This window comes from Pundamilia nyererei, unplaced genomic scaffold (genome assembly GCF_000239375.1).
Source record: "Pundamilia nyererei isolate P.nyererei 1_Seehausen unplaced genomic scaffold, PunNye1.0 scaffold00026, whole genome shotgun sequence".
NCBI lineage: Eukaryota > Metazoa > Chordata > Actinopteri > Cichliformes > Cichlidae > Pundamilia > Pundamilia nyererei.
Genome location: NW_005187427.1, coordinates 1,987,681 through 1,999,693, shown reverse-complemented (window position 1 = coordinate 1,999,693; position 12,013 = coordinate 1,987,681). Strand labels below are relative to the sequence as shown.

Below are 12,013 nucleotides of genomic sequence, written 5' to 3'. Positions count from 1 at the left end.
TTATTATTGATTGTTTTAAAGTAGTACATTTCTTCCTCTGTTTAGGATGTTTTTGGGACATTGTCAGTTGGTGGTTGTAAATGGTCTCTCCTTCTTTATCTTTAACTAGTATATATTGACTTTTTAGGATTCACCTGGGAGAGTTTCATTGTGTGGGAACTCATTTCAGGACCTTTAAGTATGAAGAGGTTGTTAATAGAGACAGATTTAAGTACTGCACCGCTACTTTATGCTAATTTGTACCTTTTGTTTTCATTTTAAAGGCCACTATATAACACTTTGCAGCCTGGAGGTGAATGTCTTCTCTACAAAACTTAAACTTGCGAGAGAATTTTTACCTCGTAAGATTAGTTATGCCTGAGAAGCAACTGTTGCTTAGACAGAGAATCTGACTATTTCCTTCACTACTGCACCGCGTAAGCTTTTTTTTTTTCCATGTCTAGCTATCAATAACTTTATCTGGGTCAACTATGCTTACACTACACACTGGTGATCGTCTTTTTGTGAAGCTTTTTTTTATTTATTTAATTATTTTATTTTAAATTGAACTTAAGTTAACAAGTCAGATCAACACAACAGATTCAAGTTACACACAACACACAATAAGTGAAACATAACTTAAATAAACTTAAATATTTAAATAACTTCTATAATTTCAAGATGATGGAAAAATACACCACTGTCACAAAAGCAGAAAGCTGATTGAGAATATTTTAAAATATTGCATTACCTCAAGTACATCTCAAATACCCTTTTTACAATTTAATTGACCCAAACACTAAAATAAATGAAAAAATACAAGTAATAGTTTCAAAAAGCCCTCCATATAAACAATCAATGGTTGTTTGCACCATGCCTCAAAACAGAAACAAAATAAAATAAAAATAATTACTGAAATAGTAAAGAAGGGTTTCTGGGTACTTAGCAACATGCACGACTTTCAACTGAGAGGCTGAGCTTTAGAGTCATTTTTTGAATCATTTTTTTTACATTTAGAGTCAATCGATGTTTACTTTCATTTTCATTCGCTGTTTGCCCAGATTTAGGCATTAAAACTAGGCTACTTTTCAGGATTAGGACCAGATTATAGTTTGGGATAAGACAGAACCTTTTACAAGGATAAACACATGTTAGAAAGCTCCATTTTCTAGGTTACCAGGGTGATGAGTTCTGCCCCATATAACAGCGACACCGCCAGCGCATATTTTACATGCATTTACCACTAGAGGTCGTTCAATTTTAAAAACACAAGGATAATTCATATTAGCTGCTTGCACAAACAACCTATTGGGTCGTACTTTATGCGAGGACAGTCTCGCATTGACATAATTTAAAAGTGCCTTCCCAAGTCCTCTAATGGAGCTCTCCTGCTGAGTTAAGGAGCTCTAATCAGCGGTGTCAATGCTGTAATTGCAGTTCGCATAAAAGAGAAATACAGAGAGGTGTTTTAATTACAGGGAAAGGCAGAGTGCAATTTCCTTCCCTGCCTGACAAATTGTGTTTGATTATATTATAAATGTGATGTACGTTAACTGTTGGATACTATGTTGTTTTGTAATTTTAGATCTGACAGTCAATCCAACTTTATCCAACACAGGGACATGGTGAGAGAGAGACAGAGAGAGAGAGAGAGGATGAAATGACGGCACTTTATTTTGGCCATGAGCTTTGGCATGCTGCTGGTCCATCTCTGTCCATCTGGATGGATATCAGACAGTCAATCCATGGGAAGCCTTACCTGCTGAGAACATACCAGGTGCAAACTCCACAGTAAGACAACAACCAGTAGAGGTTTATTAAGTACTGCACAGTAATCAATCTTCTTCCCTTCCCACCTTCCCACAGCATATGCGTGATAAATAAATAAATACAAGTAAACTGCTTTGGTCTGATTGTTTTGCTAATATTTGTTTAGGTTTTATAAAAGCTTTGACAAGATTTTAATGTGTAACAATTCATTAATAAGATAAATGGTGAGTTGAGATGACATTATAGGTACAACGGATAACGCAGAAGAGCTCCGCATCATAATGAATTTGCTATGAAATTAAAAGTATCGATAAATGACCATTTTTAAAACAAAGATCCAGTATATTTGAACGTTACATTTACGTATCAGTGACATATGGAAAAATTTATATTTCCTATCTATAGTCACAATGTGTCACTTTCAATTTGTGGCCAAAAAGCTGATCGCCCTTCAGTTAAATATGTTTGTATATGTGTGAAGATCAAACTATTAGAATACTGAATGTAGTGCCCATCCAAACAGTCAGTGTTTGACATCCTCTGCCATTGTTTGAGTTTTCCGTCATGTTCAAAACCTAAATCAACGTTATGGCAGATGATTAACTGAGATCTGCTATCTGTGTGCTCAGGCACAGAATGCTCTCTCTCTCTCTCTCTCTCTCTCTCTCACACACACACACACACACACACACACACACACACACACACACACACACGCACACACACACACACACGCAGAGCGAGATCACAGGCCTCTTCCCTGAATACTTCCATCATATTGCCAAGATCCCAGCAAACAAACGCATGTTTACTGACATGAAACAACACAAATGCTTCTTTGAAAACATTGCGGACATCCTTTTTCATTCCTCAGCACAGGGCAGCCTGAGTATAGCTTTGGAAGAAGTGTTTTACTGGGACGCTCAGAAAGGCAGTCATTACATTCCTCTTAGTGCAAAGATGCAGAAAGACAGAGAGGAAATGGAAGCATGAGAGTCCATTTGAGGATGTTTAACAATTGGCCAAACCAGGCATTAAGAACAGCAGAGCAGGTCAAAATATTTAATTGCTTTCTTCAGTGGCAGATTCAAGGTAATGTCTGAATCTACACACTGAGATTTGAGGGCTAGATTACAGCATTATGTTTTTTATACACACAGTATTATAACTTGTGTAGAATTGTATAATTCCTCCATCTGTTTATCTTCGAATGAGTATTGGTGAGTCAAAGATATGTCATAGTCTTCAAACCAACATACTTTTATAAACTGTTTTGTTTATACAACCATGTATGATTAATTATGTGAGCTACTTTCATATAAGACATGCTGGCAGGATTAAATTAAATAAATAGACACAAGCACACAATATTCACGTTAAAGCCCGACTAACTTCGGATATACATCATGATTTACAGGGAATTGTGTAGGAGAATGAGGAAGAAAAGTGATTTAAGTGACACTGATGGCTGTTAATGCCAAATGTACTTGGCCAGGCCTGTAATTCAGAAACTGCTGATATACCATCTGTAGGATCTGCAGAGAATAGCCTGAAAAAAGGCAAAACATTCAGTAAGTGCCAGTTCTCTTTATAAAATTGCTTTGTTAATGCCCGAGACCAGAAGAGAATGGTCCGACTGCTTTGAGCTGATAGGAAGGCAACAGTAACTCAAGGAACCATTTGTTACACCCAACATATGCAGAAGCCCATTTCTGAATGCACAAACATACCAACTAATAAAATCAACAGAAAGCATATGATTTATGCTCTTGTTCATTTGGATTTCTATCAGCAAGTGACCAAGTACAACATTTCACAAAAGTCTTGACCCATTTATTTAGATTTTGCTTCCAAGGAGACAGACTTTCTGATTCTGCAATTCAACAAGTAGTCTTGGGGATCTTGATTAATGTATTTATGAATGCAGAAAAGTACATTTGACCTGTCATGCAACACCATCTGGAATGTATCCAATTGGTAATGGCTTTATTTTTCAGCATAACAATGATTCCAAACACTCTGCCAATGCAGTAAAAGCATACCTGGATGGCGAAACAAAACACACACACAATGGAACACTATCAGTCATTGAATGAGCACCACAGAGTCTAGACATCAAAATTATTGAAGAACTATGGGATCATCTTGAGAGAGAAATGAAGAAAAGATACCCTACATCTAAAGAAATTATTTGAGTCTTCTTCAGGAAGTCTGGAGAACTATTCCTGAAAACTAGATGAGGAAATGACAATAAAGGTTGCCTAAGAGATAAAAAGTTCAGATTGCCATACCAAACACTGACTTTCAAGCTTGTTAAATGCGTAAAAACTCTTTGCTTTATATACTCTTTTTCCATGTATGGCTGCATGTTTCGATAAATTGCTTCATCTATTTCCTAATTTCCCAACAAAGTATAAAGAAATGTGGCGTGGTGGAATACTTTTGCATATCATGGTATTGAAAGGATAGCTCATTAAACTAAAACTGTATTTCCATGTGTTCATCTTGAGTTTCCAAGTCCCTAAATAATAATGGTGGTAAACATTCTTACGGGTGATCATGTAAAGTGGAATGCCAACTGTTAACTACCCAAGAGGAGCACAGTGATATATGAGTTTTCAAGGCTTTATGAGGACCAAAGCATCTGTGCATGTTTTTCAGTGTAAAACCGTACAAAGACTTATTAGTAAAACAGGCCAAAAGCCCATAATGCTGATGTGCAAAACTTCAAACTTGTTCAGGTTTTTTCTTTTTTTTAGGTAGGTTTTGTGCATTTGTGTGCAAAAGATGATTTGCAAATGGCCAGTGTTCATTAAAGACTATTGAAATGATTGTACCTCCCAGTAGTGAAATGCAAGCTACTTCATAACTTACAGCAATAAAAAATGTTTGGTTTTGATGTATGGGGTTGTATAGAATTAACGAAAAATAAATAATAAATCTGGCAACCTAATGTTTGTCTCTTAACGTGTCATATCAGCCCCCTGCAGATAAAGTTTCAATGTGTGCAATGGGGCTTCAAATATACCCTGATTATTATTCAATTTGCTTAGACTTTAAGTTAAATTTACTTTGGTTTTTGTTTTCAGATTTTTGCACAATTTTTAGTTCCAGAAACGGCATCAGGTCGAATAAGGTGCAAAAATTGCACTTGTTGTCTTGATAATACAGGGATTCCATTGATTTATGTAAATAAATCACAGCAATGAATAGAAGTCTCAATATGAAGAGAGTTGTGCTTTGAATTGAAGAGAAAATTCTGCAGCTTCCTGGCAGGATCCCCCCACCCCCCACCACCACTACCACACACACACACACACAGAGCTGTGAATCGCTACTGGACTCCTACACGGGGCTCACTGCCTTTTGCATCTGCCTCTGATCCCACCATATTCATGACGCTTCGTGTCCGAGTTTACACAGCGGCGCACATCCTGCTTACCGGTGCGTGGAGCCACCAGCGTGCACGGCTGTGTGAGACGCGCAGAGTGCAAGCTTCAGCGCATAGTGCTCTCCTCCATGAAACCTGCTTCCAACCTCGAGGCACTGCGCTGGCAAGGCGCTTCCCAGAATGTAAAGCCAAGCTGCTCTTTTTGTCAGAGGCCTCAATGCGTTGAGGTCGATGTGTGAGCAACTGCTGGTTTAGACACGATATACAGGAGAGAGAGAGAGGGAGAGAGAGAGCTCCATGGGCAATGTCAAGGGGAGCGGCTGACTGAATTCACTGGTTTAAGCATCATGGATAGAAAGGCTTTTTTTTCTCTTTCTCTGGGCGTTGAGCAAATTGCGGACCTGTTGTGTACCCCAGCTGTAGGAAAAGTTTTGTCTCCTGGTTTGGACAAACAATGTCACTGATGTATACTCATATCTGATAATATTTGCACATATCCTATGTCGATTAGATCTTTGGTTTAAGAACGTATCATACATATTCTTTCCTCTTCACCGGGCCAACGCTTAGGTCTGTGACCAATTCCAGAATCTATAAAACTAGATTTTAGTTAAATGCTTCACCACAGTGCTGCTGTTTCACAAACAAAGATGCTAAATTTAGAATATGAACTGTGTCGTGCAGACTTCAACTGAGAGCTGCCGAGTTGCTCTGCAGGAGCAAAGAGATTTAGTGCCTTCAGTGGTTTGCTCGGGGACTGACGAGTTGGCTAACTGATGTCCGGAAAAAAAAGCTAGTGGAAAGACACAACCACACCCACAATTTTCAGTAATCTCACGAGTGTCGAACTATCGCTTTTTCTATCACAGTTGTCGCTTTTTAAACAACCGCTCAACGTGTAAAAAATCAAAACACACGCCCACGCATTCTCTCTCTCTCTCTCTCTCACGCATATCCAAAACAAACAAAACAAAAAAAGGAAAGAAACGGGGAGACCCCCATATGCCCCTGAGCAACCTAAAGTCTTGATTCTCCTTTAAATTTTCTCCTAGATTTGCCAGTACCATCAGCGGCAGCGGTGCTGCCTCTCGGTGTTGTGGTCGGGAGTACGCATGCGCCCGGCATTGGAATTATTGCGCTGGCAAGAATAAGTTAGACCTCGTCTTTCCTAAAAGAGCGAAAAAACACAGAGTTTAAATATGGTAGTGTTCAGAAGGCGAAGAATGATGTGTTTTATCGTCTGCTTGCTCCCCGTCATTGTGGCCATGGTGTGCGCTCAAAGGTAAGTGACGGAGGATGCTCCACTCGTTTTACTAAGTGTATTACAGACGGCATGGGAAATACTTAGGCACTTCTGTTTGAAGAATATATCCTGTTTGAATCTGATTTTGTCTCTTTCTGTGTTTTCTTCGTCCATAGTGCCAGTGTCAGTGACCCTAGCAATATGTCTTTGGTCAAAGAAACGGTGGACAGACTGTTAAAAGGTTATGATATACGATTGAGGCCAGATTTCGGAGGTAAATGTACTTCTATTTTCCGATACTATGTTAAAGGCAGCGCGTTGTCAGCCTGTGAAATATTACAGTTAATGTGTTAACTGGGCAGTTTTAAGCAAGTAATGAGGGGGGGGGGGGATATATCAGCTTTAGAATGACAGTGTAGATAAAATACGACTAACGCCAGAACACATGTGGATGATAAATTGCACCAGCACATTTATTTGAATGACGAGTCTCCAGAGTTGGGGAAAAAACAGTATCTGCTCATTTTTCTGAATATTAATGTCCAACTCAGGCGTTTATTGCCACGGAAATACGTTAGAACTATCTGAGCTAAAGTCAGCAACTTTTAGAGGCAATACCAATACTTTCACTGCTGGCCAACGCCTCTAATCCCACCCGAAATGAACACTGTAAACTATTATTCAGCTGACAAGAGCTAAATTCACAACTGTGTGCTTCCTAGTCACGTACTCATTATTAACCGATATGTCAGCGAATCACTCGGGCTACATCTGATGTGCAGTGTCTTCTTTTGTGTGTGTGCTTGTTTTCATCTGCCCAGGTCCTCCGGTTGGAGTGGGAATGAATATAGATATAGCCAGCATAGACATGGTATCAGAAGTCAATATGGTAAGTAGGCCATTATCACCTCTACTTTTGGGACAGTGTGTGACGGTAGTGATAGCTGTTATGCTTAAGCCTATGGTGGGAGATGCCCACCATAGGCTGTGTGAACGTGCCAGATCAAATCAGTGGGTGTGAGTTTGAGACTTCAAAGCCACTGATCATTGTGTGTCATGACACGAATTAAACCTCTTTGGAGCTTTTAAATTGACTGGAATAGATGGACGATTGGTTTTTGGTCTTTTAAGCTGATTGCAGCCTCATTTTCTGAGCAAAAAGGCTGCACAGCCAAGCATCACTAACCTAACACAATCAATTGTTTTAGGGAATAAAGTTCAATCTGCATACATGGCACGCACCTGCTGTGTACTTCCATCTATCTTGAGGGAAGTTTTGATATTAACAAAAGTCTCAACGCTGACAAGATTTTCTGAAACATCGTTTTTGACGAGTCTGTCAAAGCTGGGATTTTGCTAGTAATAGTGACAGTGGAGGAACTTCAGCAGCTGTAGCTATGAGAGGTGATTAAGTTTCATACAAGTGCGCCTCCTAGTGACGATATTATAGAACATCACCTCGGTTTTGAGAGAAACAGAGACATGTATTTTATCACACTGGAAGGTCAGCTTGACACTTATAATACACCAAGCAAAGGGGGCCAAAATGATATTTATGATGTTATGCATTAGCTTTTGATAGGTGCATTGTCACTCCTACATTTTTCTTTAAACTTCTTCTTTTAATGTTTTACTTCAACAGTGGGAGCTGGCACATTAGTATTTACAACTTTTACATGAAATGTCTAGCTGTGTCCTGCTGCAGCAGTTGTTTTGGTGTTGCTATCTGTGATATGTTGCATATGTTTCACTCTAGGAAATTGTGGGCTGCAGCACCCAAACACTGTCGCTTGTGTTGTTATCTTCGTGCCTCTGTTGATTCGCAAGAGTGAGAAAACAGATGATAATATGTCTATTTGCATGTATTTGAGGACTTGCACAATCAGTCACACACACACCCACATACACAGGTACGCACACACATGCATACACAATGCAAGTCTTTGGAGCCTAGGACTGTGGCTTTGAATTCTTAATTAAAGCCACGTGTTCTCTGTGTGAAGGATGTTGAAAGCTGCCTTACATAGAGGTTGTTCATGTATATGTACTTGTTAAAGAGAGTGTAGGTTCAGAACTGTACTGTAAGTGCTAAAATAAGATGTATTTTCATGTATCAAATGCATTCATGATGTTCTTTCCATCCTCATCCAGATTAATTATAGAATAACTAAGCATGTGAACATGTTTATGCAATTTATAGATGCAGGCTGGTTAGGAAAAAAGGACAGCATACCATGTGTTACGTTACTAGTGATTCACATTATTTTCAAACTCATTAAACCACATTAGGACCCTTATGCCCTATGGATGGGGAAATTGTCATCCAGGATGACACGACAGAAGTGTTTCATCGTAGCAAAAAGTTATTATTAGAACAACCTTATACTTTTCTCCTATTTTGATCAAGTCTACCCAAATGGCAGGGTTCAGGTTCCCACAGCATAACAGGTCGTTACATCACCTCACTGTACAGTGGGGGTCGAGCATCATGGTTTTTCATTTAATTTGTGTCCTCTCTGTATATTTTCTCAGAAAATGCACAACAGCAGGAACTTATTATTAAATGACAATAGTGCTAGAAAGTAAATAATGATATTTATGTTATTTAGATTACACGGAGCAGTGCGGGAAGCAAATCAGGAAACTGTAATAGATTATGAGCTAGATACCATGGTGTGCCAAAACTATTTTTGCTAATACTTTCAACTCCCAACAACATTCAGAAAAAAAAAACTGACCTAACCTAACATCATTATTCTTGCCTACAAGCACACCACAGCTGGGATTTATATTCATGCACCCCCACACGGACAAACAACAAAAAAAAAAAATCCCACTCTCCATCTAAACACAAAAAAGCTGCTTCTTTTGATCATGAGAAGCCTTTGTTAGGTTTGGCCTACTAAACACCCTCTAATGTGAAAGCAGAGTCATTACCACCTGACCCACTGGAGTCTCATAAAAAGAAGAGGCCACATGTGTGTGTAATGGTCTCAGCATCTTTGATCTCTTGTCTTCCTCTAAATGTAGCCACTTTTCAGGATAGCAGCTGGTGTAGAAGCACTTTCCTTTCTTCCATTTCCTCTACCCCATCTGGCTCTCTGTCTGCCACTTATTTCAGTGCAGGGATAGAACCTCCCTGTGTACTTTCTTTATTGAACGGAAAAGGGTTGAGGGTCGAGGATAATGGAGAGATGTCACAGAGGAATGCATCCAGCAGAGCTGCATTTATCTTCATGGTAGAACAGAACATCCATGTTTTGGTATGTATATATCAATTGAATCTGCTAGTCTGGCATTACTCTATGTTGGAGGCCTCACATCTGAAGCAGAGACACCAGGTGATGGCATATGTATTTGTTGACATTTGCAAAAGACCTTTTAAAATAAATACATCTTTTGCAGCATTTGTCCTCAGGGTCATTTGCATCAAACTCACTTTAGATGAGTTCTCAACCTAAAAGAGCCTTTAAGCATGGGTGGCTGTCTCTGGTATTCATCACATAACCCCTCATAATATTTATGAGGGGTTTTAATATTAAAACTGTACATGCATATCTTCACTGATGATTGTGCCATGTAGAAAACTATATTACATGTTTGGGTTTTTTTTAAGGATTGCGGCTTGACAATGAAGAGGATGTGGCCAGTGAAAGGTCACTTGTTCCTGTGTTTTGGACCCAGTGTCACAATCTTTGGCTTGGGACTTTGGATATGATTGTCTAAGACCTAGGGGTCACATTTTTCACTTTTCAGTATGTGACATAAAGAGACAGAGAGAGAGACAGAGACAGATAGGAGAAAGAGCTCTGACATTAACAAGTTACCATGTGGAGAGCCAGCAGCGGTGCTGGTGTTGGAGGGAAGGTCATGTACCTAGTGCTGCAGAGGGTTCATTCTGCGTGACTCAGAGGTGGACATACAGAGAGGGACGCACACTCGGAATACCAATGACATGTTAGACATTCAACCTAAGGCAAGCCTTGATTCATGTCGTGGTCAAAATAAAAAAATAGAAAAAATAGTGGAAATTAAGTGGGAATATAGAGGCATTAGTAGATCTCCCTTCAATCCTCTCAGTAATTGTCTTCTGCTTCTCTGCTGCTCAAGTCTCAATATTTACTTTTGGTTTAGCTCCTGAGCAGTTGAAGTTTAAGCCAGCAGTTTTCACAGGAGAGAATATTCCTGTCTGAGGATGAAGAAAAGTTCTTATCCCCCTCCAAAAGGCAGAAATACCATTATTGATGCACATAAAGGTCGAAAGGAGCTTATTGATTGTTGGAGAGGGACTGCAAACTTCAGACCCCCTTCAATTTTGGTACCACCTCTCAGCACGTCTGGTGTAAATGCATGAAGACTGTACGGAAAACTCTAGCGCTTATACTATATATCATAAAGATACATTATAATGGATGTTGGCTGAAAGGCAGGAGATTATTGCTTACCACATGATATTAAAAAGGAAGAAAGATTGTGATAGCACTTATGTGGTATTGCACAATATCTCATCCCAGACCTAAGAGCTTTAAAATGATATTAAGCCTGCTTCTATAGATATGTCTAAATCTATGTCACAGCCACCTTCAGTAATCTGGATAGAGCTGTATACCAATGAGCAGATGACGTACGGAGGAATGTTCAACCGTGTCAGTATTAGTTTAAATAGGTTTCCATGACATGGGTTTGAACACTGAAGAACACTTAGTATAAAATGTCAGTGGGGAAGAAAACATCTGCTTAATCAGATCATAATAAGGTTAAACCAATTGATGGGTGTCATGTAATCTTAGAAAATAATGAGCGCCACTAAATCTATTTTCATTAAAGAATACATCAGCTCTATTGTCTTTTTTTTGTCAAAGCCCACACACTTTGGCAGGGTTTCACCAAAGCTATACACAGGTTGATTGCTGCAGGCTTTGCCAGTACTCCAATTACCCCCACACTCCTGCTCCATGGTTGTTGCATAGTAACTAATGGAAGCGAAGAAGCAATGTGTGAAGATTCACAAACTGAAACACCTTTCATTTGTGGAAGGAAATAAAAAGAAATGTGCTAAAACTCAATCAAAATGTGTGAATTTGTGAAGACACACCAATGTTTTTTGGTGTGCAAAGTGTCAAATTAAATGTGAAACTATTAAATCGTCTTTGCTCAGATATAAATTTGAAACAAGCTATTTAGAAAATATTGGTAATATTTATTTGAGTTGGAAATTTTGCAACTTGATGGCATACTTTGATTAAAATGCCAAAAAAAAAATCTTCTTTTTTCAGTGTAAAAGTTATAACCATGCCTCTAACTTTGGGAAGGCTATAACTAGTCAAAACATCTTCATTAAAAGTTACACTTGCTAAAAGCTCATTGAAGTGCCTCGTGTAGTGAAGTGACTTCTTATCCTCAGTCTGTGAACAGACATGGACATCCTTAAAATGTCTTTAATGAGAAGTACAGTGTGTCTGTGTTTCTCCCATGCACATGCATACATTCGCAAATCCAAAGCCCTCGCTGGTCTATAGTCATGTCTCATCTCATAAACTGGTATTTTAACAGATCCTCAGTGAAGTTGTTGGAATAATGCAAGAGACCAGAGTCCAGACAAATGCACCCATGGTCACATTCAGGGTTTT

General features: G+C 39.0%; 1 protein-coding gene across 1 annotated transcript in view; it reads left to right on the top strand.

The window, feature by feature from the left end:
• The first annotated feature begins 6,226 nt into the window (after positions 1-6,226).
• The window catches only part of gabrb2b (gamma-aminobutyric acid type A receptor subunit beta2b), a 56,178-nt gene continuing 50,391 nt past the window's right edge, over positions 6,227-12,013 (top strand). Inside the window, exons 1-3 of the mRNA XM_005727751.1 lie at positions 6,227-6,422; positions 6,560-6,657; positions 7,205-7,272. Of these exons, the coding sequence (XP_005727808.1) occupies positions 6,340-6,422; positions 6,560-6,657; positions 7,205-7,272 (249 nt within the window). The 5' untranslated portion in view covers positions 6,227-6,339. The remainder of the gene's footprint in view (positions 6,423-6,559; positions 6,658-7,204; positions 7,273-12,013) is intronic.